Source organism: Corvus cornix, chromosome 4, assembly GCF_000738735.6.
Source record: "Corvus cornix cornix isolate S_Up_H32 chromosome 4, ASM73873v5, whole genome shotgun sequence".
Taxonomy (NCBI): Eukaryota; Metazoa; Chordata; class Aves; order Passeriformes; family Corvidae; genus Corvus; species Corvus cornix.
In genome coordinates this window covers 1,572,480-1,599,322 of record NC_046334.1, presented here as the reverse complement: position 1 = coordinate 1,599,322, position 26,843 = coordinate 1,572,480, and the positions used below count along the sequence as shown (strand labels likewise).

General features: G+C 51.1%; 3 protein-coding genes across 4 annotated transcripts; all 3 read left to right on the top strand.

The window, feature by feature from the left end:
- The first annotated feature begins 319 nt into the window (after window positions 1-319).
- PPP2CB (protein phosphatase 2 catalytic subunit beta) lies at window positions 320-8,936 on the top strand. The gene is made up of 7 exons (XM_010411325.3): window positions 320-561; window positions 4,997-5,206; window positions 5,430-5,603; window positions 5,831-5,920; window positions 6,544-6,705; window positions 7,532-7,650; window positions 8,189-8,936. The coding sequence occupies exons 1-7, from the start codon at window positions 460-462 to the stop codon at window positions 8,259-8,261; spliced, it is 930 nt and encodes a 309-aa protein (XP_010409627.1). The 5' UTR covers window positions 320-459; the 3' UTR covers window positions 8,262-8,936.
- Window positions 8,937-9,011: 75 nt separating this feature from the next.
- Window positions 9,012-13,678, top strand: GSR (glutathione-disulfide reductase). The gene is made up of 13 exons (XM_039551637.1): window positions 9,012-9,155; window positions 9,909-9,935; window positions 10,192-10,280; window positions 10,747-10,816; window positions 10,981-11,128; window positions 11,250-11,304; window positions 11,381-11,480; window positions 11,916-12,002; window positions 12,195-12,356; window positions 12,568-12,679; window positions 12,762-12,893; window positions 13,075-13,208; window positions 13,377-13,678. Exons 1-13 carry the CDS (start codon window positions 9,027-9,029, stop codon window positions 13,524-13,526), a joined length of 1,395 nt encoding a protein of 464 aa, XP_039407571.1. The 5' UTR covers window positions 9,012-9,026; the 3' UTR covers window positions 13,527-13,678.
- A 114-nt stretch (window positions 13,679-13,792) lies between these two features.
- NPFFR2 (neuropeptide FF receptor 2) lies at window positions 13,793-25,102 on the top strand. Of its 2 annotated transcripts, none has more exons than XM_019292964.3 (5): window positions 13,793-21,198; window positions 21,572-21,727; window positions 22,772-23,112; window positions 23,403-23,502; window positions 23,920-25,102. In XM_019292964.3, exons 3-5 carry the CDS (start codon window positions 22,797-22,799, stop codon window positions 24,743-24,745), a joined length of 1,242 nt encoding a protein of 413 aa, XP_019148509.1. In that variant the 5' UTR covers window positions 13,793-21,198; window positions 21,572-21,727; window positions 22,772-22,796; the 3' UTR covers window positions 24,746-25,102. The 2 variants fall into 2 exon arrangements, with proteins under 2 accessions (XP_019148509.1, XP_010409625.1); XM_010411323.4 differs by having other exon boundaries at window positions 22,762-23,112.
- The last annotated feature ends 1,741 nt before the right edge of the window (window positions 25,103-26,843 follow it).

Sequence of the window (26,843 nt, the reverse complement as noted above, 5' to 3'; positions counted from 1 at the left end):
GGCGGACAGGGATTGCTTCATTCCCGGGCCCTGCTGCCAACGCTTGGGACTCGACACCCCGAGCGGCTGCAAAAGCCTGTGACTTTATCCTTTTTCCTTACCGAGAAAAGAGCATTTTATTTATTTTTCCTTGGAGAAAAGAGCGCACGCTGTGTCAGGCGCCCCTCGGCTGCGGAGCCGCCACGGCCTCAGGGCGGCCCGAGGGGAGCGGGGGCGGGGCCGCCGGGGCGCGAGCCCGGGGGGGGCGTGGCTCTGAGGCAGACGCGGCGCGCCGGAAGCGCCGGCGCGCGCCGCACGCGGCGGTGGGCGTGGCCGGAAGTGCGCAGCAGCCGCGGCAGGCGGGGGGTGCCGCCATTACGCGGAGCGGAGCAGAGCCGAGCGGGCCGCGCGTCCCCGGCCGCCGCCGCCGGCACCCACAGGCGGGCCCGGGCCTCGGGGGGCCCGCCCGGCCCCCCCGCCATGGAGGAGAAGGGCTTTGCCAAGGAGCTGGACCAGTGGATCGAGCAGCTGAACGAGTGCCGGCAGCTGAGCGAGAGCCAGGTCCGCAGCCTCTGCGAGAAGGTGAGTGCGGGGCCCGGACGTTGGGAGGGCGGGGTGGTGCCCGTGGCATATCCGGCATTGCGAGACGGGGTTGTGGCCGGTGGGATATCGGGCATTGGGAGGCGGAGTGGTGCCTGTGGAATACCGGGCGTTGGGAGAGCGGGCTGGTGCCTGTGGGATATGGGGTTTTGGGAGACGGGGATGCGACTGGTGGGATATCAGGCACTGGGAGAGCGGGTGGTGCGTGTGGGATATTTGGCGTTGGGAGGGCGGGTGGTGCCTGTGGGCTTTGGGAGAGCAGGATGGTGCCTGTGGGATATCCGGCACGGGATGACTGAGGTGGTTCTTATGAGATTGGGCATTGGGTGACCAGGATGCTGCCTCTGGGCTATCCAGCACGGGGAGACCGGGGTGCTGCCTGTGGGGTGTCTCACGTCCTGGTATCCTAGACAACAGGGAGGAGCCACACGCTGGAAAATCAATTCCAAGTCAGTGAGGAAACCCTCTTGAACTTCCTAGGTGGGATCTCGGGAAGCAGAGGGGGCAGAAGTGAGACCCAAACAGAGGCTCGCAGCCTGCTGAGGGGGGACCAAAATAGAAGGAGGACTGGTCACATAAAGGACACTGTCTGCTATTCCGGACTGTGGTTCGGACAGTCCTTGGCAAATGCCTGCTTGGATTTGTTTAGTGGGGGCTGGCAAGAGCCTTTTTTTCCCATCAGGAGAAAGATCCTTAGACTTGTGCTGGGTGTTGTCTGAGCAGTCCCATAGGTCTGCGTGAACCCTCCCTTAACACTGCAGTCTGTGACCAAGTGCAGATTTTCCTTGGCAGATGTTTCCAGCAGTGATCCTGACATCTACCTAACCTCCCCACAGTTTCTGTTTTCTTCCCCCCTTTTCCATTTTTTTAATCCCATGCTGGGGCTGTGCATTTGTTTTGTGCCTCTTTCTCCAGAGCTCCATCAGTTGTGAGGGAGCTGTGGCTGTTTGAGAAGCTGGAGTTGTGGCTGCTGTGTTTTGGGAAGCTGGAGGACGATGCCAGCAGACTGTGGCTGAACACGCAGGAAATAGGGAGAAGCTGGATAGGAAAGCTCAGCTGGAGGTGGGGAGGGTGTTTGTCCTGCAGGTGACAGGTAGGTGTGTCATCTGTCACAGCACCTCGTTCTTCCAGGCTGCTGGAAACTGTTGGAAACGACTGGGGCATGAAGGAAACGCTGTGCCGTGCTCTGACTTGGCTTGTTTAAGTTTTGGGGAGTGGTTGTGTCACCCAGGAGAGGAGCTTACAAAAACCTCAGGGTGTGCAGCCCTGCCACAAAGCTGGTTTAGTTGGTTTCCTTGAAATAATATTTGGAGAAATCCTTTCCTCCAAAACACTTTCCTAGCACCCCTGTTTTTGGGGCTGATTTCAAAGAGGCCAAGCACAGTAGTACTTCTTGCCTCAGGTTTCAGTTTGTGGAAGAACTCAGTACTAAAACAAAAAATCACAAGGAAGTGGGGGGAAAAAACCCCCCAACAGAATCCCAGAGTTGCCTGTGTGGGTCATTCTTGGTTTTAAGTACTGGCATAGTGGACAGCGATGAGGGAGGGGTTGGACATGATGGAACTGTGCCAAGTGATTTGGCACTCTTTAAAGCTGTTGAAATGTGCACCTGTAAGAGTGGCAGTCTGTCTTCACCTGCCCAGTGACAGCATCGCTTGAGCAGCCCCGTGTGCTTCACGTGGATGATGGAGGTGCCACCTCTCAGCTTGAGAATGTTGTTCCTGTTCTGCTGGTCTTTAAAATGAAAATTAGCTCAAATCCTGCAGAAATTCAGAGGAAGATAGAAGGATACATTCTGATCACTGCTGGGACTTTCACGTTTGGGGTGCAGGTGAGGGAGCTGAGAGCCATCCTGCTTAATCCAGGCAAAAGGGGTTTTCACAAAGATAGTGAAATGGGATATGAAAGAAGGCAAGGCAAAGGCTGTCTCGTGAATTAAATAAGCAGCCTTCCATAACCATCCCTCTCCTTGTAGCTTCTCTTTCCTCTCCTTGTTCTTTGAAGGTGTAAGAAGGGGCATGGTCCGGTTGTGTGAAATTTCCAGCGTTGTGTTGCGTCGTGGCTGGGAGTGTTTCATCTCTCTGTTGGTGATGCTCATCCTGGGGGGTGCTGGCCCAGGTACCTCTGGGAGCACCTTGGCAGAGGCTCCGGGATGTCACTGCTGCCTTGTTCCTGAAGGGTGGGACAGCTCCATCCCTGCCTTCCCTCTGGCTTCCGTCTCCCTTGGTTGGTTCTCGTTCTGGACAAGCTCCAGAATATCCTCAGCCCACTTGCTGGCACAGTAGTTTGGTCTGTGGCAGTTGGTGGGATGGAGGTGCAGGTGAATTTTGATCACAAACTCCATGCCTGGCTTCAGAGTCCTAGAGAAAGAGCCTCTGTGGGTCAGACCGAGCTGAGGGAAAGAATATTCCAGAAGGAGTGGAGTCTCCCTGCTGTCCAAGGCTCTTCAAAAGCACACAATGTTGAGGTGAAGGGCAAGCTCACAGCCAACAAATAGGCTGCTCTTCAAAGTCTCTTTGAGCACAGACATGGCAACCGTTGGTTTGGTTTATTTAATACGAGGGAGGTTTATTTAATAAAAACATCTAAAAGCTGCTGCTTTTTATCCTGACCTGGATATGGTTTTCATCCAGCACAAGTGGGACGGATGCATAGGAAGCTGATACCATTAGTCACTGTTTTCTGCAACAAAGGTAGCTAAAATTTGACTTTAAGGCATAGTTATTTATTAACTTCCTGGATGAAGTAAGTGATGATGATGCCAGGCAGCCTGCTTGCATCAGAGGTTTTTATTTTTGCTTTGTAATAATGCTTTTTATTTTAAGTCATTTGATTTCAACGTTCACACTGCAGGCAGATGCACTGGTTAGTCACTGCTTTTCTGGGGTGTTTCTGTTGATGCTGAAGATTTTTAAGGTCTTGTTCTGCATTAGAAAATCATTGTGTGAGGGCAAACTGGGACTCCTGAGCCTGAGCTAAACCAGCTCTGCAGAGTTAAAATGACAGACTGGATCTGTCCACGTGCACGGATGAGTGTCCGCAGGGCGAGCTAAAATGGGCTGCAGGGGAACAGCTGGTTGGCAGCGTAAGGAGCTGCTCCTCGTCACCTGCCAGCTCCTCCTTCCTCATCAGGGGAAACTTCTGGATTCTCCTAGCACCAGCATTTCAGTTCGTGGGCTGGGCCCCCTTCCTAGGATAGATTTAAAGTGAACATATTTGCCCTGTTCCTGTGGAAAAGGAGCCCTGCTGAGCTCCAGCTTGGAACAAACCCCTGCCTGTTGCTTTGTGCAACAGTCAGAACACACGGAGCAGCTGTTTTGTGGATTTATATTTGTCTCTCCCAGAGGGTGGAAGCTCTCAGAAGGCGCTATAAATGCTTTTAGAGATGTGTGAGCAGAATTCGAGTGCTACTACTGCACTCAAATACAACACGCTCAGCAGTTCCCAGTCATGTTAGAAGTGTAAGGCAGACCCCATGTCACCAAGTCCATGGGCAGGATGTGACTTTAAGGATCAGGGTCTCATCCCTTGGGTTAGGTTCTGTGCAAAGAACGTGCTGGATGCAGTCCAAACTGCTTGGGGTTTAGTTCTTTCTTCCAAATACATGTTTTTCCTAAAAGAGGCAAGGCAGCAAACATTGGAGTGGGAATGCAGGCATCCTCAGGAAGCCCACAGAGGGTATCCTTGGGAAGCAGCGCCCTCCTGGCAGCACAGGATGAGCCTCAGCTAAGGGATATGGCAAGGAATACCTAGATCATCACCTGCTGGTGACTGCTCAGTGCTGGTGATCTTCCAGCCCTTTTGTTTGGATCAGATGGAGCCGTCCTGTGGGTGTTCCCTGTGCCTCAGATGTGCCTGGAGCGCCGATCAGCATCAGTCAGTGAGCTGGAGGCAGCACAACAAACCTGGTATTTGATAAGGATAGTAAGGTGATGCAGATAGGCTACATTGCATGGCTGTAATTAGCAGAGGAGCTGCTGGGTGTGGAAGAAGAGATGACTAAATCCAGGGATGCTGTCCCTCCCTCTGTGGTCGTTTCGTTGCCAGCTGGGTATAGCCAGGGAAGCTGGTTGTGGCTCCATGTGTTCCAGTTGCCTCTGTTTTTGCTTTCCAGTTGTATGTGAGTTGCCTGTAGAGGTTGCTAAACTGTTGTGCTTGGAAGAGGATTGGAATTGCAGGAGGCAACATGTGCCCTGGGCAAGGGAATCTGGTCTCGCTGTAGTAAACCTGCTCATCTCCGTGCCCTGGGATTTGGGTAACACCCCTTGTCTGTGCTCACCCACCAAACTGTTTTTCCAGTGGTCAGCTTGAGCAGCAGGGATGAAACTGGGTTTCCAGCGGGGATGCAGTGGAATAACATCACCTGCTTCTGGAGGAGCTTCCTACCTGTTTGTCCTAAATGTGTTTTTCTTGCCAGGCTAAAGAAATCCTTACAAAGGAATCAAATGTGCAAGAGGTACGCTGCCCCGTCACCGTCTGCGGAGATGTCCACGGGCAGTTCCACGACCTTATGGAACTCTTCAGGATCGGTGGGAAGTCTCCAGACACAAACTACCTGTTCATGGGAGACTACGTGGACAGAGGCTATTACTCAGTGGAGACAGTGACTCTCCTGGTGGCGTTGAAGGTACGGCTTGAGAGATTTGGGGCAAAACTCAGGAGCTGGGAACAATTTTCTCCAGCACAATTTGTTCCTCCCATGACGCTGCTGTTGGCTTGAGTGTAACAGGTGTAAATTGATCCTTGTCAGTGGACACGTGCTGGGAGCAGAGTGCTTATCTGCTGTTTGTGGTATTCCATTACTGTTTCTTTCCATCCCTGTGCTAAGGAAGCGTTTTCTCCGTCCCCAGGTGCGGTACCCGGAGCGCATCACGATACTGAGGGGCAACCACGAGAGCAGGCAAATCACACAAGTCTATGGCTTCTACGACGAGTGCCTGCGCAAGTACGGCAACGCCAACGTCTGGAAGTACTTCACAGACCTGTTTGATTACCTTCCACTCACAGCTCTAGTAGATGGCCAGGTAAGCCTGGGATAAGGAAAACCCTCCCTTCCATAGATTTCTGCAGGCTGTGTTGTCTGACATCCACATGAACAGTCCCAGACAAGCTCCCTTAACTTGTGATCCGAGGGCGAGATGGCTGGAGTTGTAAGTGAATGTTAACAGAGTTAAACGCAGCTGGGGTAGAGATCATTCTTCCCTTAACAATATGCACTTAATGGATTGCTCTTTTTTTTTTTCTGGAACAGATATTCTGCCTCCATGGTGGCCTCTCTCCATCCATAGATACACTGGATCATATCAGGGCTCTGGACCGCCTGCAGGAAGTTCCACACGAGGTAATAGGAAAGGAAATGCTTCAGAAACGTACAGAAAATGCAGATATATCTTCACATTGCAATCCCTTTAAACACATGATTACTCTTGGATTAAGGCCTTTCCAAGAGTTAGAGCAGATGAACATTTGGGCAAAACACACACAAGTCAGCGTGCTTTGATTACAGCAGCCTACAAAAGGAGAGCTGTGGGGGTTTCTCAGCTGTTTCCCCCAGAATCACGGGGTTTTTTGTGCTTTCAGTCTGACTCCCAAGAGCAGGATTTGGCAGAGGAAGGTGTCCGCTATCTTCAGCCTCATCACAGATGTGGTTGTGAACTGACAGCCACCATGTGAAGCCACACTGTGTCCCCATCCTTCCTCCCCATCTAGTCCATCCTTTTCAACAGGTGTTTCACCTTGTTATCGCTTCCTGGGGCCTGAAATCTGGACTGAAAAACCACGCTTGGAGCTCCCGGGGCAGCTGGACTTAGTGTTGGGAGTGGCTGGGGCTCGCAGATGTGTGTTCAGTAAACTCCTCACGTGCCTTGTGCCGAGAAGGACGTGCTGGCAGTCTTGTTAGTGTAAATAAACCATGTTTAAGCATCTTGCCAGTGATCTGACAAAGAACTCCGAATCTTTCCCAAGGGTCCGATGTGTGATCTGTTGTGGTCGGATCCGGATGACCGTGGCGGCTGGGGCATTTCTCCACGTGGTGCTGGCTACACCTTCGGACAGGATATTTCCGAAACCTTCAACCACGCCAATGGTCTCACACTGGTCTCCCGTGCTCACCAGCTGGTCATGGAGGTAGGGCAAGCACTCTGCTAGCCAGGGCTAACAAAACAGGGGCCCGTGGAGGTCTCCACTGGGACACCTTCCACTCACGGGTTGGTTAACGTCTAAATCTTAAGCAGGTCAGTACCGAAGAGAGGCTCTAGTTATGTAAAAATGATAAACAACATAAAATCACATGCTTTGACCTGCAGCCTAAATAAGGGCATCTTCTGCCCTTTCCAAGCAAATTTCCCCCTCCAAGTGAATTGCCAAAGGGACCGTATCACACCCCGTTTGTGGCAGGAATAATCTCCTTAGATGCTGGCTGCTCTTGCTTTGACTGCTGCTGCATCCGACAGCCTGTCCCGTAGTACTCGGCAGTCAGATGTGACAGGGATTATGCCATTTTTGGCTGTCCACAGGCTATTCTTGGATGTCTTGCTGGAAAAATGCCAGGTGGGTCAATGGAGCAGATGCATTTTTAGAATCTAGTGCAGGTAGATCCCTTAAGCAGAAGCGTGTGTCAGAAGTCACTGGCATCCAGCAGGCAAATTGTCACTTGTGGTGGATGAAAGCTGAAGGCACCCCTAAAAGTCCCAAGGGTTTTTTGTGGTACAGTCCATAAGTTACAAGTGAGGAGCGAATGATCTCCTGTAGCCTACTTGAAGCTGGTTTTCCAGGTACCTGCTGCTGCTTTTTGCGGTAAAGCACATATTTTGAAACAAAACTGAGTAGGTTGGAAATACTTCAAGAAATCTTCCATTTCACAAGTGCCTCGGAGAGTTTCAGGCCTGAAGAGGAACTTTGGGTGGGCTGAGGTTTAACAGAGACCTTTTCTTTTTCGCTCTCTTCCTGGCAGGGTTATAACTGGTGCCACGACCGGAATGTGGTTACCATCTTCAGTGCCCCCAATTACTGCTACCGCTGTGGGAACCAGGCTGCTATCATGGAACTAGATGACACTTTAAAATATTCCTTGTGAGTATCCTGGCTTGGGCTGGGCTCTCTTTCTAACCACTCTGTGAGGAATGGCTGGTCATTCCCAAAGGGGTTCGTTCTTCCATGAAAAGCCAGCTCACACCACTCTGGAATTAATGTGTACTGTGCCTTAAAATAAGCAATGAGTTAAGCTCCTCAAAGCTCCTCTTCCTGGCTGTCTGGAGAGTTGGAGCCTTTGCACTTCAATCCCTTTATTGCCCAAGCTTGATGGAGACAGTAAAAACAGATGGATTTATGTATTTGTTTTAATCTTTGGTAGCACTGAGCTTTGTAAATAGGGGTGAGGGGGTCTCAATTGTGCATTGAGCTGCTCCCACAAGAAAGCAGTGACAGGCTGCTGGGTCACTCTGATGAGTTTCAACTCCTGTGAATTCTTGTTTTGGGACTTGGAATGTTTTATGTGGAAGCAGCTGGGGTGAGTAGAGCGATAGCAGCCGGAGAGCAAGCCTGGTATTTATCGTGGGACTGCAAAATGACTTGTGGAGGAGGGTAAGTGATCCCTTTTTCTTTCCTGCAGCCTCCAGTTTGACCCAGCACCTCGTCGTGGAGAGCCTCATGTTACCCGTCGTACCCCAGACTACTTCCTATAAACCTCTCCCAACCTTTGTAGAAGGAAGTACACCTGGCATTTTAAAAAAGCAACAAATATTTACACGTTTCTGTAAGAAATCAGGGTTCGTCTCAAATCCCCATCATGGACCAAAATGTGCCATACAGAGGACGAAGAGCATTTAGCACAACTTGAGACTGAATTCCTTACGACACTCTCTCTCTCTCCCATGCCCATCAGCCCGAAAGTCAGTTTGCCTGCTGTATTTGTAGTCATTGTTTTCCTTCTGGACTGTTCAGAGAGGAAAAGGTAACTCTTTAACAACACTTCATCTCCTTTGATGCTTCTTTGTACATTTTTAGTTCTAGTGTTTAACTGGCATGAATTAGAGTTTGTTTTCCAGGGAAGTGCACACTAACTTCATCCCCCACCACTCTTTATTTTATTGGAAAGACCGCTCAACTTAACTGGAGAAAGGAAGCAATTCCTGCTTGGGAGTATGTTGTCATAACCCAGATAAAAGCGTTCCCGTTTTAGCTCTATTCCCGTTCTGTGCTGATCCTGCCCCCTTTTTTTTTGTTTGTTTTGGGGTATTTTGTTTATTTTGTTTTCTCTTTTGTTATTCCCCCCCTTCCCCTCTGTATATTTGTCCTGGAAGTGCTTGCAATCCTCCTCGCTGTACCTGAACCAATAAACTCGCCGTTGTCAGCCCCAACACGTGGTGTCGTGCAGGGCCGGGAGGGGGCCGGCGCGGCCCGGGGGCGGTCCCGGGGCGGGGCGCCGGGGCCAGACCGAGCCGGGAGCGATGGCGGCGGCCGCGTACGAGCTGCTGGTGCTGGGCGGCGGCTCCGGGGGGCTGGCGGGGGCCCGGCGGGCGGCCGAGCTCGGCGCCCGCGTCGCGCTGGTGGAGCCGTGCCGCCTCGGCGGCACCTGCGTGAGTCACTTGCGGGTGGACCCGCACCCGGGGCGGGGAGGGACGGGGCAGGGGACGAGGGAGGCTGGCCCCGGTGTCCCCACGCTGGCCCCGGTGACGCGGGCATGGTGGCGGAGCCCCCGGGGAGGGTCGCGGTGCGGGAATCCGGAGAGAAGGAATCGCCCTCCCGCTGTCCGAGCGTTGTGCAAGGACGTGCTGAAGCAGGATGGATCCCAATCCCCCATCTCCACCAGCTTCTTCCCAGCCGTTTTCAGGCAGGTGACAGGATGCCGACGGATCCTGGATCCGTGTAGGAGAGCTGCAAGGCGGTAAAGTAGAACTCAAGAGCATGGTGAGCTGCTAACAAGCCAAGGAACAAACTGGTTCCTCAAACAAGCCGGGGACAGGCTCTAGTTCTGTGTCCTAAGTGCATTCTGCTGGAAAAATTGCCATACTCGTAGAAGTGCAGGCAAGGGATGGCAAACACCATTCTCCTAGTAAATAATTTTTAGATTATCAGTGGAAAAAACCCTGTGTTTGAAGGCTCCACCTTCCATATCCTCTTTCAAGGAAGTGAAGAAAAGTAGACAAACCGCAAGACCTTGAGCCTCCCAAGGCAGTTACACCCCTCTTTTGCCAGGAATTCGTAATCCTGCCTTTGTTTTCCTGAGCAGAGCGCGTAGATGCAGTACCAGCCTGATGTGGGATGCTCTCTGGAGCACTGCCTTTGGAAAACTGGGCCTTGGCACTGAGACTTGTTCTTATTTCCCCCAGGTCAATGTTGGGTGCGTGCCAAAGAAGGTAAGGGTGTTCTGCCACCGGCTCCGGTGGCTTGGGTTGGGTCTGGTGTGCGTGCCTTCCAAGTTCCAGGGAGGTGCTGGCACAGGGTGTGGGGAGAGGAAGCAGGGCCTCTGAGGGTATTGAGCCATCAGGATGCCATGGGCTCTCCTGTGTCCCGTGGGTGCTCCGGGCAGAGGTGAGGAATCAGGAAGCCTGGAGTGGGTTTTCCCAGAATCAAAGCAGTCTTCCCGAGCCAACCTGCAGTTTGCGCGGGCAGGTGATGTGGAACACGGCGGTCCATGCGGAGTTTGTCCACGATCACGCTGACTACGGCTTCGAAACACCCGGTGTCAAGTTCAACTGGAGGTAAGAATGGAAGGGTTCAGTTGGAAACCAGCATCTCCCAGTGAGTGTCCCATGGGCAGCAGCCCATTGTCCACTTCAGAGGAGTCCCTGCCCACTTCCAGGCTCCCGTGGGTTGTGCAGAGCTGATTACGTGGCCAGGATTCTTACTGTGTGTTAGAGAAGTGGGATGGCAAACTGGCTGTGGGAAGAGACTCTGGAAAAGACAAATGCAGGGAAGGCGGGCACAAAAAGCTCGCTTTGGTGGGGAAAGGGTGACAGGGAGCCAGATTTTTTGTGGCGTGGCTGCCACATGCCAGAGGGGTTGAGTTCACAGAATCATTAAGGTTGGAAAAGACCTCTGAGATCATGGAGCCCAACCTTTGACCAACCACCACCTTGTGAGCTAGACCATGGCACTGAGTGCCAGATTCTTCCTGAGCTCTGAGGTTCATCTGCTAGCAGTGACGGTATTCCCTGCTCTGTTCAGGACCATCAAGGACAAGCGTGACGCGTACGTGCGGCGCCTCAATGACATCTATGAGAACAATGTCAAGAAGGTGAGCGTGGGATGTGTTTATCCTGCAATCCGAGGGGCAAAAGTGATGGATTTTTGGCCAGTTTTCCAGCTTTTATGGGCGTCCTCCAGCTGTGGAAGCCCTAGCTCCATTAGGTGTCTCCCGCACCTCATCCTGCTGTTAATCCCATAACTGTTACCCCTAAGGCTCACATTGACATCATCCGGGGCTATGGCAAGTTCACTGCTGATCCTGAGCCAACCATCGAAGTGGAGGGGAAAAAGTACACGGCTCCTCACATCCTTATAGCCACGGGCGGGCGCCCGGCTGTCCCTTCTGACAGCGAAATTCCCGGTGAGCCTGATGAAATTCCCCAGCTCCCAGCCTGGAGAGAGGCTTATCCAGCCGAAGCAAAGCAGGCTGTGGGAGGGGAAGTGGGACAGGTGAAGGGTGCAAAAGAGTCTCTGCTTTGCAGGTGCCAGCCTGGGGATGACCAGTGATGGCTTCTTCGACCTGGAGGAGCTGCCCAGGTAAGGTGGGATTCATCGCCCCAACAGCCGGTGCCAGCTCCAGGTGCCCGTGCACGGCATGGTCGCTTCTCCATAGGCGCAGCGTCATTGTCGGGGCCGGCTACATCGCGGTGGAAATTGCAGGGATCCTCTCCACGCTGGGCTCCAAGTCCTCCCTGCTGATCCGCCAGGACAAGGTAATGCCACCGCCTGTCCCCACCTGCGCTTCCTGCCCGGCTGTCAAATCCCAGCCCACCGGGGTTTTCTGGTTGTCACTTCCTGGTAAAGGAGGGTCTGAGTTGGCAGGGGTAGAGTGACGCAGCAGATGGTGGCACGGGAGCCATGGAGAGGCTGGGGGGACATGTTTTAGCAGCACCCACCCATGTGCCCGGCATTTCTGCAGCCGTGCGTGTCACCGCATCTGCTCCCTTGAGCTTTATTTCAAGTCAAGACTTGAAAAGAGGAAGAGAGGAAAAGAAAATAATGGAGAAACAAACAGAGAAGTTTGTTAACCAGAAGCACCCCAAACCTCCTGAGTTCCAGGAGCAGGGAAATGCAGGTGGAGGGGCTACCAGGTGGTGCCTTCGCCTGCAGACCCTCATCTGACAGGGTTGGGGGGAATCTTTGCCCAGGTCCTGCGAACCTTTGACTCCCTGATCAGCTCAAACTGCACCCAGGAGCTGGAGAACACCGGGGTTGATGTCTGGAAGCACACACAGGTAGGAATGCACAGAGCAGCCCTGTGGCTTGCCCTATTCCTCCTGCAGAGGCAGGTGTTGATTGCTATTTTGGGTGCTGCTTGCTGGGCCACAGTTTTGCAAAATCCCTCGTTCTGCAGCATGGCTAAAGTTGCTTGTTGGAAGGCAAAAGCCATCTGCACCTTCTCCTGCTGCTCCTGCTGTTCCCCTTAGGTCAAGAGAGTCACTAAGTCCCCATGTGGGCTGCTGGATGTGATGGTGACCTCGGCGGTGCCGGGCCACAAGCCGACAGAGGGGGTGATCCGGGATGTGGACTGCCTGCTGTGGGCCGTGGGGCGGGAGCCCAACTCCGAGGGGCTGTGCCTGGATCGAGTGGTGAGATGGCAGCACGTCCCTTCTGTGCTGGTGGGAGGATCTCCTGGTGTCCCACGGATCTCTGGGGTTCCCTTGGGTCTCCGGAGCCTGTCACAGGATGGTGTTCCCACAACCTGGCCCCCAGCTGGGAACACTGTGGCCACCAGCACAGGTGCCCCATGGGCTGTCCCGTCCCTTCTGGAGCACTTGAGGCTGCTGTTTCCCATGGCAGGGTGTGCAGGTGGACCCCAAGGGCCATGTGGTTGTGGATGAGTACCAGAACACCACCAGGAGAGGGATCTATGCCGTTGGGGATGTCTGTGGGAGAGCCCTCCTCACCCCAGGTACTGTGGCCGTGCCCCTTCCCTGCAGAGCCCCTCAGTGCCACACCATGCCGTGGCTCAGGCTCCCTGTCCCTCCCCACAGTGGCCATCGCAGCTGGCAGGAAGCTGGCCCACAGGCTCTTTGAGGGCAAGCAGGACTCCCGGCTGGACTACGAGAACATCCCCACCGTCGTCTTCAGCCACCCACCCATCGGCACCGTGGGGCTCACCGAAGGTGGGGACAGATGGGGCGTGGAGGGGATGAAGGGGCTCGGGACACTGGCTCAGAGCTGCTGCTTTGATGCTCGAGATGTTTCCATCTCCAGCAAGCGAGCCTTGACAAAAGGGCTTTGACTCCTCTTTGTAAATGCCCCGTGTGCACCCCTCTGACCCCCTTACTGTGGCGTCTGCCGCAGAGGAGGCCGTGGCCGCACACGGGAGGGACAACGTTAAGATCTACAGCACGTCCTTCACTCCCTTGTACCACGCTGTCACCCAGAGGAAAGTGAAGTGTGTCATGAAGCTGGTGTGTGCTGGCAAGGAGGAGAAGGTGAGTGCAGGGCGTCACGGGCACAGCTGGGGGGTGGTGGGGACCATGTCTGGCTGTTCCATTGTCCCCGTGTGGTCGGCTCTAGGGCTGGGATCCAGCTCCCCCAGCACCACACCCAAGAGCTCAGCCTGGATTTTGGGTCTCACCTGGCTTCTCTCTTCTCCAAAGGTGGTGGGATTGCACATGCAAGGGCTGGGCTGTGACGAAATATTGCAGGGCTTTGCTGTGGCCATCAAGATGGGGGCCACCAAGGCCGACCTGGACAACACTGTCGCCATTCACCCCACTTCTGCTGAGGAGCTGGTGACACTGCGCTGAGGCTGTGGGCACGGACACCCCAGGGATGGCAGCTGCAGCTGGAAAGAATGTTTGACGTGTTTTTAAAAGTGCCTTACTGCCAGCTGGGTGCCTAGAGGGCGTGTCTGTACCGTGTGCTTGCTCTGGAGTGGGAAGTAAACACGCTGATGCTGGCCAGTCTCTGCCTTTGGCTCTCTGGTGCCTGTCTCCCGCCGTGCCCAACCGCGGATGGTGCTGGCACGGTCTCTGGATGTGGTTTTGGGGAAGGCTGGCAGTGGCCAGGCTCCTCCTTTGCAATCCCTGGCACTGGGGCGGGACAGAACAGCAGGGTCCTTGGGGTGCTCGTGGATGCTGGGGTATCCTGGATGGGCTCCATCCTCGTCTTTATCTCATGTCCCAACACCACTGGCTCTCCAGCCTGTCCTGACATCACACTTGAGGCTCCGAGAGGGAGTCCAGGCTGGGGGTTCAGGGATCAAATTCCCTGTTTCCAGCCCCATTTCCAGTGGCTGGAAGCTCCAGACCCAGCTGGGAAAGAAGGAGTTGTGGGATTTTGGGGATCAGAAAGGGGCACCCCAGGGTGAGGCTGGGCCAGGCACTTTCGTGTCCTGGAAACAGAGACTGAGTCCTGTGTTTGGGGGACACCAGGCTCATTTGGCCAGCTTTAGGGTCCTGTAATCAATAAATCAGGCATTTTCTTCGGCTCAGAAACAAAGTCCTGCATTGTTGGCACTTGGAACCAGCCCCACCTGGGCAGTCTTAGGGCTGCGAAACAGCCTCAAGTCCTGTCTTGGGGTGCGAAATGAGGCTCATCCAGGCAATTTAAGACTTTGATCAGAGAGCCCAAATCCTGCATTTTGGGGCTGAGGACAGAGCCCAGACAGGTGAAAGACGGTGGGACCCGGGGGACGGAGCGAGGCAGCCCCAGGGTGCGGGGCTGGTTCAAGTCTGTGGGGTGGAACCGAGGGCGTTTGAGCCCCAGGAGTCGCTCCTTGACGCTGTTGGAGGTGCAGGGGCCTCAGCCTCCTGTCCTCTACCCCCCACACACTCCTTCCTGACCCCCCCCATGCCCCTCCATCATCCAGATGCTCTTTACCAGGAAAAAAATATAAATTACGCCATGGACAAATGCATTTACAGCTGGACTGGACACATCTGGGCAATGTGACCAGTCCATGGAAGTCAGACTGGTGACAGTTCGGAGGGATTTTAAGTTGGATACTTGCAGATTTCATTTTCCAGCAACTCAAAAATTTTTTGGCTCTTCTTGCATAAATGTTTCCCTGTTGGAAGAGTCAATTAGCCTTTTTAATGACCAGATTATCCAACAGAGGGAAAAACTATCAGCATTCCCTAAACACCTCCATCATTTCCATATCCATCCACAATCAGGGGCCGATGGACAGCAGCCTGCGTGAACAGGCTCTGGATGATCCTTGAGGTCCTTTCCAACCCAAACCGTTCTGGGATTCCATGATGGTTCTACGATCTCCCCTTGCGTTTATTTCGCGTCGTGTCCTTCTTTGTGCTCCCAGCAGATGGCGCGGCCGGCGTTTAAAAGACATGGAAGTGTCCTGGGACATGGATCAGCCCTGCTGCTCACTGAGTTGTTTTTAAAAGGAGAAAGACAGTATTCTGCAATAATCTGCGATGAAGATTCAGTGTTGATGTTCCACGGGGTATGTGGGAAGCAGAAAGCGATTCCCTGCAAATCTCAATGCCCTGCATTGCGGTTATTTTGTTGCTTACGTGAATAACACCCTTCTATTTGAAACTCTTTGGATTCCAAAGTGAAGTGGCCTTGTTTTGGGCTTCCAGGCAGAGGGAATGTGAATCAGGGAAAGTGATGGGGAGACAGAGAACTGCAGCAGTGTGTGTGTGCAGGGAGAGCTGGGGTAGGAATTTTAGACAAATTCCTCTTAGCTAGATGCAGGGCCTTCGGGATCCTCTCTCAGTCAGAGGTTTCTCTAACTGTGGTTCCTTACAGCACCCGGTTGTGAGCGCCTCAGGATCCTGGGATTCCATTTGCTGCATCACATGTGGCAAAGCTGCCCTTAATACAATGTCTCTGCATGGCTGGAGCTTCTTATCCTCCATTTATAGCACACAATGATTCCACACGGACTTGTTACAATTCCACACTGAGTTATGCTGGAAAGCAGTTTGTTGGTTTAAATTTATATTGGCATAATTGTTTTTCCTCTCAAATTTAAATGATTGCCTAAAGGAATAATTTTTAAACTACTCCAGGAATAAAAAGAGGAGTGTAAAAAATAGAGAATTCATTATTGTTAAAGAATAATTCCTACATCCATGAAATCATTAATTGGAAGCCTGTTCTCCTATAGTCTGTCCTTGGGATGCTGTTTTTCTTTCCAGAAAAACCTTATGCAGGTAAGGCAAAACCTACCATTTCAGCTACAAGAGCCACCTGGTTTCTCCTGGGCCACACAGACTGTTCTTTTCCCAGGCTCCTGATTTAAAAGCTGGAATCTCTGGAGAGCCTGGATCTAAATGCTGGAGCTCAGCAGGTAGGAGCAGAGTCCAAGAGATGCCGCTGTGCTGGGAGCATTCAGAGCACCGGGGAGAATCTGGACTGTAATGGATGGGGGGTGTCGGGGGTGGCACCTGCAGAGGTAACTGTGAGTTCCTGACCCTGGGAATGAGCTTCCCCAGGCAAAGGGATGCTTCAAACAGAGCACAGCAGGGAGACTCTGCAATGGAACATATCCGAGAAACTTCCACCCAGGCACCCCCCCAAGCCAGCGGTGGCTGCAGGTGACTGCCTTGGAGCCCCGGCGCTTGGCGCCTGGCTTTGGGCTGGGCTCTCGGCTCCCTCCTTCCTCCTGTCCCTCCTCCCTGCCTGAGGCAGGAGCTGCAGGGGCTCCGGGAGCCCTCTCCGCTGCGCCAGGGGCTGCAGCCTCCTTCCTGCCTGCGCCGAACCAGCGGCTGCGGCGGAGCTCCTGCACCTGTAAGCGGGGTACCCTGGGGGAGTGGGCTGCGGGCTGCTTTTGGCTGGAGCTGGGCTGTTCCTGCCTCCCTGCTGGAGCTGGGAGCTGAGGGAAAACTGCAGGAGCTTTGTTAGCAACAGGTCTTTGTGTGCGGGGAGGTGGGATGCTGGGTCCACTGCCTGGGGGTGCCCTGATTTACTGGGGGGGCACAGCGCTGCCTGCATGGGGATCGTGGTGATGCCAGGGACCTGCCTGCTGGCAAGAACCCCCCTTGTGCTGCCGAAGTTGGTCCCGGGGTGGGCAAGGCTGGAATACGGAGCAGTTCAGGCACTGGAGGGGGACGGGAGTGGCAGCAGGTGCCTCTGACCCTCTGGCTTAGGGCTTCCAGAGCTGGGGGACACACACAGCCCCCACCAGCGCCCATATTGCTGCTGCTCGCAGGGCCAATCCACCTGGGCTAGGAGCTGGACCACTCTGCAGAGCTCCAGGATTGGGAAAAAAAAGAGCCTGTGGCTGTTCATTTTTTTCCTCCGTGACTAAGACAAGTTTACATCGTTTTATTTGGCTTTTCTATCAGTAGCAGGTACCTCCAGTAGGAGAAAAGCATCTGGAGCTTGAAGTACCTCGTGTTATCCTTTAAATCTGAACCACCTCAGGGGCTGCAAATTATAAAATGCAGTGAGATCAGTTTGGGGTGTTCTGCTGGAAAAAGGGGGATTGAGTGTAACTCTGAGCAAAGGAGGAGCGTTTCCTGAGGCTGGTAGGTAGGTAGCTGTAAGATGGCACCTCATTCCAAAAGAATGGACCTGTGCTGCTGCTTTTTTCCAAATGAAAATCCTAGCAAGGAAAACTGACTTCCAGTCCTTGCTGTTCGGACAACCATGGGTTGCAGCTGTCACTTACTGAACAGAATTGGCTTCAACTGGAGTCAAACCAAGAGGTTTCCGAGGTAACCTCTCAGCATGTCAAACTCCTGACATCAATCACAGGTACCTATCCATGTTATCCTGGTGAAGCTTACAATTTGGTATTAATTAAAATCAAGTCACTAAGGCAGCAGTAAATGGAAATTCAGGAGCACCAAAAGGATTCAAATCCTTAGAGCAGCTCACAGAAAAAAAAATCAATGAGTATTTAAAGTCCCTGCGTGGATGTGGATGGTGATGTAAAAGGGAACAGTCAGAAGGTAGGAAGGTACAGGGAGAGTTCAGCCCTTCCACAGCCATTATCTCTCTAGAGAGGTGACACTGGGCATTTAAACCTTCACAGACAGTTCTTCTCCTGTGCAGCCTGCACAGTTATTTAAGACTAAAGATGTCGCCTCTGGGCAAATCAACGTTGGGATGTGATGAAGTGTTAAGGATCCAGCCCAACGTGCTGCACAGGGAGCTCACCTATTCTGCCCGTGGGCCAGGAAGGCTGCTCTGCCTAATTTCTAGGGGGATAATCCAATACTCCACAGCCCAGGAACTTGGGTGAGGGGTCAAATGCTCTTTGTTGTAACAAGCTCTAAGTCAGATCCCTCGTGTGCCCAGCTCACGGGCTGTTTGCTCTCATGCCTGCCTCACAGAGGGCAATGACATTTCTGTGCCAAAAGACATTGAAACCAAACAATTCTATGCCTCTTGCTCATTTTTCACTCGAAGCAGAGACATCACCTGGTGCGAAGAACCCTTGTGATGTGCTCTGTGCGTTGGGATTGGTTTGGTTTTCCTCTGCTCATTCACTTTGCAGTGATTACAGGATCCTCTGTGCCCCCCATTTTGGGGGGGACATAAACTACCTGCCGTACCTGGTGCATTAGCTCTCACTGCCTGATGGGCTCCTAAAGCACTTATTTTGTTTGCCAATTCTATCTTCCACTGGGACTATCTCACGATTGTCCCGCTTTTCAGGTTGGTTTTTTTTCCACCCCTTTCTATCTGTTCCCCAATTACTCTCCTCAGTTTCAGTGCCCCAAATGACTGGGCTGTCAGGGAGTGACTCATGAGCAGAGGCTGAATTGAAAGGTGCAGTTTAGGAGGCTCATCTCCCATTAGTGGGGCGTTTACTGCTGCAAAGAGCCCGGCAGGGATCACTGATTTAGCTGTTTCTGTAGACTAAACCCCAGCACTCACTGCTAAACGCTGCTAGAGCATCTCTCCAGGGAAAAAGCTGCGACCAGTCCAGATATTTCGTGGGGTCCCTGCCCTGTTTCCAATGATGGATGGGAAACCGATGCTTAAGAGACTGGATCCCGGGAGAACTTCAGTAATTGCCTACGGAAAGCTTTTAAAACAGGGACTTGCTTCCAAGATAAGGCAGCTAAAATCTTATTGCTTGCCAGGCTTCTCAATAAAGTGGCTTACATAAGTGTGCCTGAGTGTGGAAATATTACTTTAACCTGATTTCAGGGAACAGCTGGATGAGATTTTAGTTAAAATTTTAAACAGCCTGTGACACATCAAATAGAAAAAACAAATATATTCAGAAGCTTAAAGGTTGACTGAGCATGAAGTAAAAAAAAATAAGAGTATAATGACAAGGAATAGGCAAGCAGCTTCGGCTCTAATGAAGCAGGGTGGAAATCATAGATATATATATAAATACAGAGCCATAAGAAACTTGCTGTGAATGCCTCACCTGCCATTTGCATCTCCTGATTTACATTTGGGATTTGGCTTTGGAAGAAATGTTTTCTGTTCCCATCTCAAGTGGATGAGTAATCTGCAAGTAAGTCTTGTGTTTATTACAGTCATCCCGCTGATAGCCTTGTTCCATATCATTTAAAGTTTGAGATCTTTAAAAAAGGAATACCTTGACAAACTATTTTCTTTGGCCCCAGCTCAGACTGTGCAGATAAATGACTCTGATGGGAGGATAAGCAGTTTAAGCCCATTGAGAAGAGCTCTGTGTGCAACTCCAAGATTGGCATATCTCCCTGGGATTGCCCATTTCAAAATGAGGAATTTGCTTCTCAGCACTTGTTTTTCTTCATGAAAGTAAATGTCAGTAAGAAAAAATTATTTTATTGCAACTGGCTATTTTTAGGGTGTTTTTTCTTCCACAGCTCTTTTCTCCTAGCTGAAAACCTACTGGGATATTCGGGCTTATTTGGAGATAAAGCACTCTGAGGTATGTCGTATAAAATATCATGGAAATTCTGATGGATGAAAAAGTTAAATACTTGAAGAGTAAGTTCCATTATTTTAATTCATGAACATCCCCAGAGTTTGTACGTGGCAGCTCCAGCCCTGCATGACCCAGACCCAACGCTTCCTGCACCACTCCCTGTCCCGTGCCTGAGCCCCAGGCACTGGGAATGGGGGGTTTGGTGTGGCTGCAGGCCCCTCTTGCTCTGGAAGAGAAGCAAAGATGAGCCCAGATTCCCATGGTCTGTGCAAGGGTTCCCTGTGCAACAGCATTTTAGTTTTTTAGTCAATGGCTCTTCCTGGTTCCCTGAGGCAGAGGATGATCCATAAATTTCTCTCTCCCTTATTTCTCAGACACTCGCAGACCAACGTCCTGCTCTTTTTGCCATCCTTCAGGGGCTGCATTTTGCCCCTGGGACTTTCTCACTTTTCAGCAGACCAGGGATCATTTCCCAAGGTCCCTGGGAAATCTCTTCTTGTTGTGCCATTACTGATTACAGAGCTCAGGACAAGGGAAGAACAATTTTTTTAGCACTTACTACATTAAAGTTTCTTTTTCTACAACAACATGCTCCTGCTCTTCTTCCCATCTCTGAAGGTTCCAGCCTCAGAGGATTCTGTGAGGATATTTTACTCATAAAAATCAAGATGACAAACCCAGCGGGTCGTGCACAGAGGTGAAGCAGTGGTGGCCGCTCCAGGGGATTTCCTCCATCTGCCCAATATGTAAATAATTCCATCACTTCATAATCAGCTGGACCTCTTACACTTTAACAGTGGAAACCTGATTTTCTGTATGCAGAAGTACGAGATTGTCCTGGTCAGGCTGTGAGACGTTACACTGTGTATTTGTCTACGGAGGCTGTGACTGGGATTCCAGCAGCCACGAATGAGCCTCGTGTGTCTGGAAACCCTACATGAGCCGGGGCAGGTTTTCACTCAGGGAAGCTCCCACTTTATTCCTTTGCAGATTTTCTCTTGTAGATCGAATGAAGAAGTGAGGCCTTGCTCTTGTCAAGTTACCATGCGGAAGCGAATTGCTGTTGTTTATCATCTTATTACAATTAGCTATTGCACTATTTTTTTTTCTTTTCTTGGATGATTTATGTTTCTGTCCTCTGTGCCTCTCTCAATTATTTATCACTGCTTGTTTTAGCCGGCAAGGACCCTGTGAAAACACAAGGCACTGGCTTAATTTCTCCTTCCAGCCAATCCTCCTCCCTCTCAGCTTCAGGATAATAAAAATCTGTGGAGCTTTTCCATTTCCTGTGATCTGCAGGGTTTGTACAGCAACTTCCCCATGTCTGCCACAGCCAAAATTTCATTAGTGCAACTGGGATGAGACTCAGCTCCAGTTTTGCCTCGAGGCTGTTTACTACTTCTTGTTTACCAGTTAGGAACAAAAACTATTCCAGAGATCATTACAGAAGAGATTGGGCGCCACTGCTTCACAACACGGTGTCAGAAAAAGAGAGAAAACACAAACTATGTTTCCAAAATAATGATTATTCCTCCTGCTTTTAGTGTGATAAGGGACGATCCTGTCATGGAATGACCAAGAACTTCTGCTGCAGACCATCAGAGACCCCTCTAAAAGCCAAACTCCAGCAGGTAAGGAAGGAAAGGCACGTCTGCCTGACCTGCTGGGGACAGCACAGGGACAACTGGGACAGCTGGGCATGGGGACTGGGAATGCGGTGGGAGCCAAAAGCCACCTTCTCCGGGCCAGAATGTCTACCTAAAGCAACTCCTCTCAAAAGCAAAAGGATTATGGAAGAAAATTAGTAGTTAATAATAATAATAATAATAATGTGGGGAAGAGCAGCAAAGGGAGCAACAATAAGTCCAAGGGAGCAGGAGGAATGCTGGCTTTAAATGGAGTGAGACAGCATCTCCTGAGATTTATAAAGCACAGCTCCAGGTCTGGGATTAAAGGAACAGTGTCAACTTGTATTGTCAAATATCTGTATTTGCATTCTGCCAGCGTTTCCCATCTTGAGCTCATGTTTGGCTGCAAGTGCACCAGTGCTGCTTCCTCAGGATCAGGAATCAGGAAAATCGGCATTGAAGCTCTTCCCACAAGGCTGACTCTGAGCGCTGGCCGGGGAAAGCATTTGGCACGTCAGACATTTCAATAGAGGTACTTGCAATAATTTTGAAAGCATGTTGAATAAAAACTAATAAAGATAAATAAGCCTTTCTCCATAAGGACAGCCCCACAGAATGTACAACTATTCCTACACTTTTTCCAACATACAAGCAGCAGGTTTTTGGTGAGGGATTCCAGATTTTTGTCTCTGTACCTCACTGTGCAGGCATTTAATGAGTATGTAAAATACAGACCCATTAAAACGCTGCACTGCTGCTCATTTCTAAACGGGCACAAGAGACCAGAACATGATGGGTTTTCACTACTCTGCTTGTTCCAAACCTGAGGCAGAGCAGTATAAATACTTTTTTTTACTGCACTTGCTTCCTGAAAGTAAAACACTTGCAGAGGCTTTGCTGTTCATACAAGCTCATCAGGATTTGGATACTTGTGCCTTAATTTAAATTCCATTTCTATTAAGGAATTTGAAGCATCTTAAAAGCACCTTCGCTCATACTTTAATTTCATGCCTTCTGCCACCAGTTAATCTTGCTGCTCCCTTGCTTGCTCCACCCCCTGCTTCTTTAAGCATCCTCATCTGGGAGACAAAATACATGTGGAAAGAAAGTTTGGAATGCTGCCTCCAAGTCAAGTTACCTGCTTGGAAATTAACCCAGCTCTCTTGTATCTCAGCATGTTTTAAACCTAGTGTGGTCCTTCTTGACTGCAGACTTTGAGTTATGTAGCTTGTGAGCAGGGAATTAAATCAACCAACTGTACACAAAACCATCTCATGTTCATGAAATGGGGCTGGATTTGGATACATGCAGGCAGAAGGTTTGTGCCACTTCAGAAAGCTCTAATCCCTGTTCTTCAGTGATTGAATTAGTGATTTTTCAGTGATTGTTGCTCAGCCACCTCACCACTGCCCAAGAGCATGTGAGCTTTACACTTATTTCAGCACACAGTGTACCCAAAGCAGATAACAGCACTAATAATATAGAAATAAAAATATCCCATATTAAATGACAATATCCCATTCCTTCATATCAACTGCAAGCGGACTAAAATGACCTTTTCACAAGTGTCTTTTAGGGCACATTAGAGCACGAGGAAGAAAATGGACTCAAACTCTTCGTTGGATTGGCCTCAGGCGCTGAATTATAACGGGACATACGAGTACCTCTACTTGGAAGGCAATGTCTCCTACGTGGACTTCTACCTCCACCAGCCTTCTGTGGCCGCTGTCTTCATCACCTCCTACCTCCTCATCTTCCTCCTCTGCATGGTGGGCAACGGGGGGGTTTGTTTCATCATCCTATGGAGCAAACACATGCGCACGGTCACCAACCTGTTCATCCTGAACCTGGCCGTCAGTGACTTGCTGGTGGGGCTCTTCTGCATGCCCACCACCCTCCTGGACAACATCATTGCAGGTGGGCTGGGGCGCTCGCGGGGCGGGGAGAGCCGGGGCCACGTGTCAGAGGGGCTCTGCGGGCATTCCGGGTCACTGCAGTCAGAGGTGAGGTCTAGTGCAAGGTGTCCCTGCCCACGGCGTGGTGTTCCTGGCCATGGTTGGAACTCCATGGTCGCTAGGAGTTCCCTTCCAATCCGAACCACTCCATGAGTCTATCATTCTATCAGGAAATGGAAGATGAGAGCAAATGATTTTAAGCAGAGTCCTGCAGTGAGATGGCAGCACTTCCAACTGCCCGTTTCCTTCCAGGGTGGCCCTTTGGGAGTCTGGTGTGCAAAATGAGTGGAATGGTCCAAGGAATCTCTGTTTCTGCCTCCGTCTTCACTCTGGTTGCTATTGCTGTGGACAGGTAAGATGATGCAGAGTCTCTAACCATCACTCTCATCTCCCCCTGGCCCCCTGGCCATGCTGAGCCCACTCATTAACCCTCCCAACACCTCAGTAAATCAGATGCATTTTGCTCCTATGGGTATTAAGAAAAAAAAAAAAGGGGGGGCCAAATCTAAAGAGCAATTTCTCCTCCACTGGTATCTCTTAAAGATGGTGGAACTGGGCTATCCCGGCCCACCTGGAACTGTTTTCTTCCTCAGCCGTGAAGCAGAGGTGTTAATACCTGCCTTGGTTAAATGGAGCAGCACAGGCAGCAACTGACAGGGAGGATGAGGAGATGATTCCATCTCTGCTTGCTGAAAAACAGACGATTTAAAATGCACGCGCCTGCTTGCCTGGGTGATGAAGCATTCCTTAAACAGCTTCTCTGCCCCAGGTTCCGGTGCATTGTGCATCCATTCAAGCAGAAGCTGACCATTCCCGCTGCCGTGGCCATCATCGCGGTCATCTGGATCCTGGCCGTGGCCATCATGTGTCCCTCGGCCGTCCTGCTGCAGGTGCAGGAGGAGAAGCATTTCCGAGTGCTCCTGGGCTCTGGCAATGCCACCCGGCCGGTGTTCTGGTGCCGGGAGGAGTGGCCTGAGCCGGGAATGAGGAAGATCTACACGACTGTTCTCTTTGCCAACATCTACCTGGCTCCCCTGTCACTCATTGTTATCATGTACGCCAGGATCAGCATTTCCCTCTCCCACACAGCCATGCCTGGGGCAGGGAAGCGCAGCCAGGAGCAGCGGCACAGCATGTGGAAGAGGAAACAGAAGGTCATCAAAATGCTCATTGTTGTGACTTTGCTTTTCACGGTGTCCTGGCTTCCCCTGTGGACTCTGATGCTGCTCTCGGACTACGCCAGCCTTTCCGACCTCCAGCTGCAGCTCATCAACATCTACATTTATCCCTTTGCTCACTGGCTGGCCTTCTTCAACAGCAGCATCAACCCCATCATCTATGGGTTCTGCAATGAAAACTTCCGACGGGGCTTCCAGGCTGTCTTCAAGTTCCAGCTCTGCTCCAGGGTGCTCTGTTCCCAGCAAGGACAAAGCAACGCCATCCTGCCAGCTGCCCACTGCCAGGCACTCCAGGATGAAGCCCCTCAAACAGCTACGGAGGAGGGGAAGCCAGTTACGAAAGGAAATGGGGTGAATAACCAGCAGGACTTGATCATGGATGATCTCAAAGAGCCCTGCGACAATGGGATCAAGTGAAACACGCTGTGACTCTCTAGATTTCTCAGAGCAGCTGGAACAGGGTTGCCTGAACAATATTTGTGGTCACATTTCAGCCTGGGAGTAATCCCTTATCCTGTAACTCTCACAGACTGAAATACTGGAGACACAGTCTGGAACCCACCAGTCCCTGGGTTTTCTTGTGGTTGTGCTCATGTTGCTTCTGCCTGGACATTGTGAATGCCAGCTGGGTCCTGCCCAAATGACAAAATTAAACTTTTTCCATCACATTCCATTTATTCCCCTTTGTCTTTGTTATTTCTGTCCTATTCATTATTATTGCAGCTAGAGAAATAAATAGAAGTGGAAATTTGAGAAATAAAGGATTAAAGAAAGTCTTTTGGGGTATGTTTTTTGGGGAACTCAAATTGATTTTTGGGGGGATATGAGTCACCCAAAAAGACTGAAATTTTAATATGAGGAGGAGAGAAAACACTTGGGGGCCCATTAGAGCTGACAGACATCAGCAGGTACGAGAGTGACGTTGGGAGCTCCTGGAGCGGGTGAGGAATGGGATTTGTGCAAGGACCAGCACAGGATCACAGGGCACTAGTGGCTTATTCTGTAAGGCCCTCCAGGAGCCAAGCCCCAGGTACGGTCATTCCCCAGGGCAGTCCTCTTTCAGGTAAATGGGAGTGACTTCCACATTTTGACATTCCCTACTGTTCGCCACTGCTTACCTCAGTTTACCTCAAAATGTTCATTCTCTGCACTATAGACTATCTCAGATTTGCTCCAAAAATTTTCTCTGCCTGTCCACTACTTACTAACTCATTTTTACCTCAAAATGTTCATTTGACCTAGAGAACAACTCAGATTTTATGCCCAGGAGGAACATTTCTCCCACGAGCAAACACCTTGTCTCACTCCATATCCAATTCAGCAAACACCAAATTAGTGCTTGGCTCTGAAATGAAAGGCAGGAACGCGGGGTTTTGCTGGGATTCGGGACACGGTGTTTCCTCCCCCTCACAGGACCCCTGTGTTCGGCCGCGGGAAGCGGGAACGGGAGAGACTCTCGCACCGCCCCCCCCCCCCCAAGCCCTCAGCGCTCCCCTGGGGGCGGGGCGGGGGGGCGGGGCCCGCCCCCCCGCTGTCCAATCAGCGCTGCGATCGCCTCACGGCACCCGCCAATCCCGAGCCGGCCGAGGGTATATAAGAGTCGGTGTCGATGGCGGGTTTTTTTGGTTTGGGGTTGCTGGTCGGCCCCCCTCCCCCCCTTTTCAGTGAGGTAAAAATACGATTTAATGTATCTATTTATGATGTATGGGAATTGGAGTGATGTTTCAGTGCGTGATGTACTGGAGGGCAGGTGCTTGGTGGCCGCAGGTAAAGCCATGGCAAGGATGAGAATGTGTTGATCTCTGAGTTTGCCTTGGCATCCCGGAGCCTCTCCCCGTGCAGATTATGAGGGGACTGTTTTCTAAATCGGTTCTTTACTGACCTTTTTAGTGTTGAATTAATGCTTTTTTCACGTTTCGTGTCTTTTAGCATTAGGTGGCATTTTTTGTGGGGCTGGTGGAGTGCTGAGGGTTGCTCTTGATGCTGGGACAGGTACATGTGTTGCAAAGCTTTTCTATAAAACATAACTGTACCAAATCATTAAGTTTATACGATGAGAATAGGACTTGTGCTCCCAATAAAGAATTGGGGTGTGTTGGGCAGGGACTGGGAAGCACAGAGGTTTTTCCTGCATTAATTCCTCCAACCATTGATTTCTATTTGCAGCAGTAAACTAGAGCTGCATCACTGATGATATCTAAGCTGTTCTTTAGGACTGTGCACAACAGGGAGCAGAACCTGGGTTCAAGTGTGTTGAAAACATAAATCTCTCAGAAAATAGCATGAAATAATGTATTATAAATGTCTTTATTTCAGTCGAGTACCTGTCACTATAGTGGTGAATATGCAGTTGTACTTAGGGAGAAAACACACAGGTGGTGCACTGGCACTCCTGGGTTAATGCTAATTTTTGCCAGGTGCTTTTGATTAGGTTCAGTTGCAGTGGATCTGTGCTGAAAAGCTGGAGCCCTGAAGCACGAGAAGCTGTGCTGACCATAGTGACTATTGTCTAGTG

Excerpts from the sequence above, each read along its gene's own strand:
- PPP2CB (XM_010411325.3), top strand. The coding sequence starts at position 460 with ATGGAGGAGAAGGGCTTTGCCAAGGAGCTGGACCAGTGGATCGAGCAG. Across the intron at positions 562-4,996 it reads TCCGCAGCCTCTGCGAGAAG|GCTAAAGAAATCCTTACAAA; the intron begins GTGAGTGCGGGG and ends TTTTCTTGCCAG. Across the intron at positions 5,921-6,543 it reads TGCAGGAAGTTCCACACGAG|GGTCCGATGTGTGATCTGTT; the intron begins GTAATAGGAAAG and ends ATCTTTCCCAAG.
- GSR (XM_039551637.1), top strand. The coding sequence starts at position 9,027 with ATGGCGGCGGCCGCGTACGAGCTGCTGGTGCTGGGCGGCGGCTCCGGG. Across the intron at positions 10,817-10,980 it reads ATGAGAACAATGTCAAGAAG|GCTCACATTGACATCATCCG; the intron begins GTGAGCGTGGGA and ends GTTACCCCTAAG. Across the intron at positions 11,129-11,249 it reads TTCTGACAGCGAAATTCCCG|GTGCCAGCCTGGGGATGACC; the intron begins GTGAGCCTGATG and ends TCTGCTTTGCAG.
- NPFFR2 (XM_019292964.3), top strand. The coding sequence starts at position 22,797 with ATGGACTCAAACTCTTCGTTGGATTGGCCTCAGGCGCTGAATTATAAC. Across the intron at positions 23,113-23,402 it reads CCTGGACAACATCATTGCAG|GGTGGCCCTTTGGGAGTCTG; the intron begins GTGGGCTGGGGC and ends GTTTCCTTCCAG. Across the intron at positions 23,503-23,919 it reads GTTGCTATTGCTGTGGACAG|GTTCCGGTGCATTGTGCATC; the intron begins GTAAGATGATGC and ends TCTCTGCCCCAG.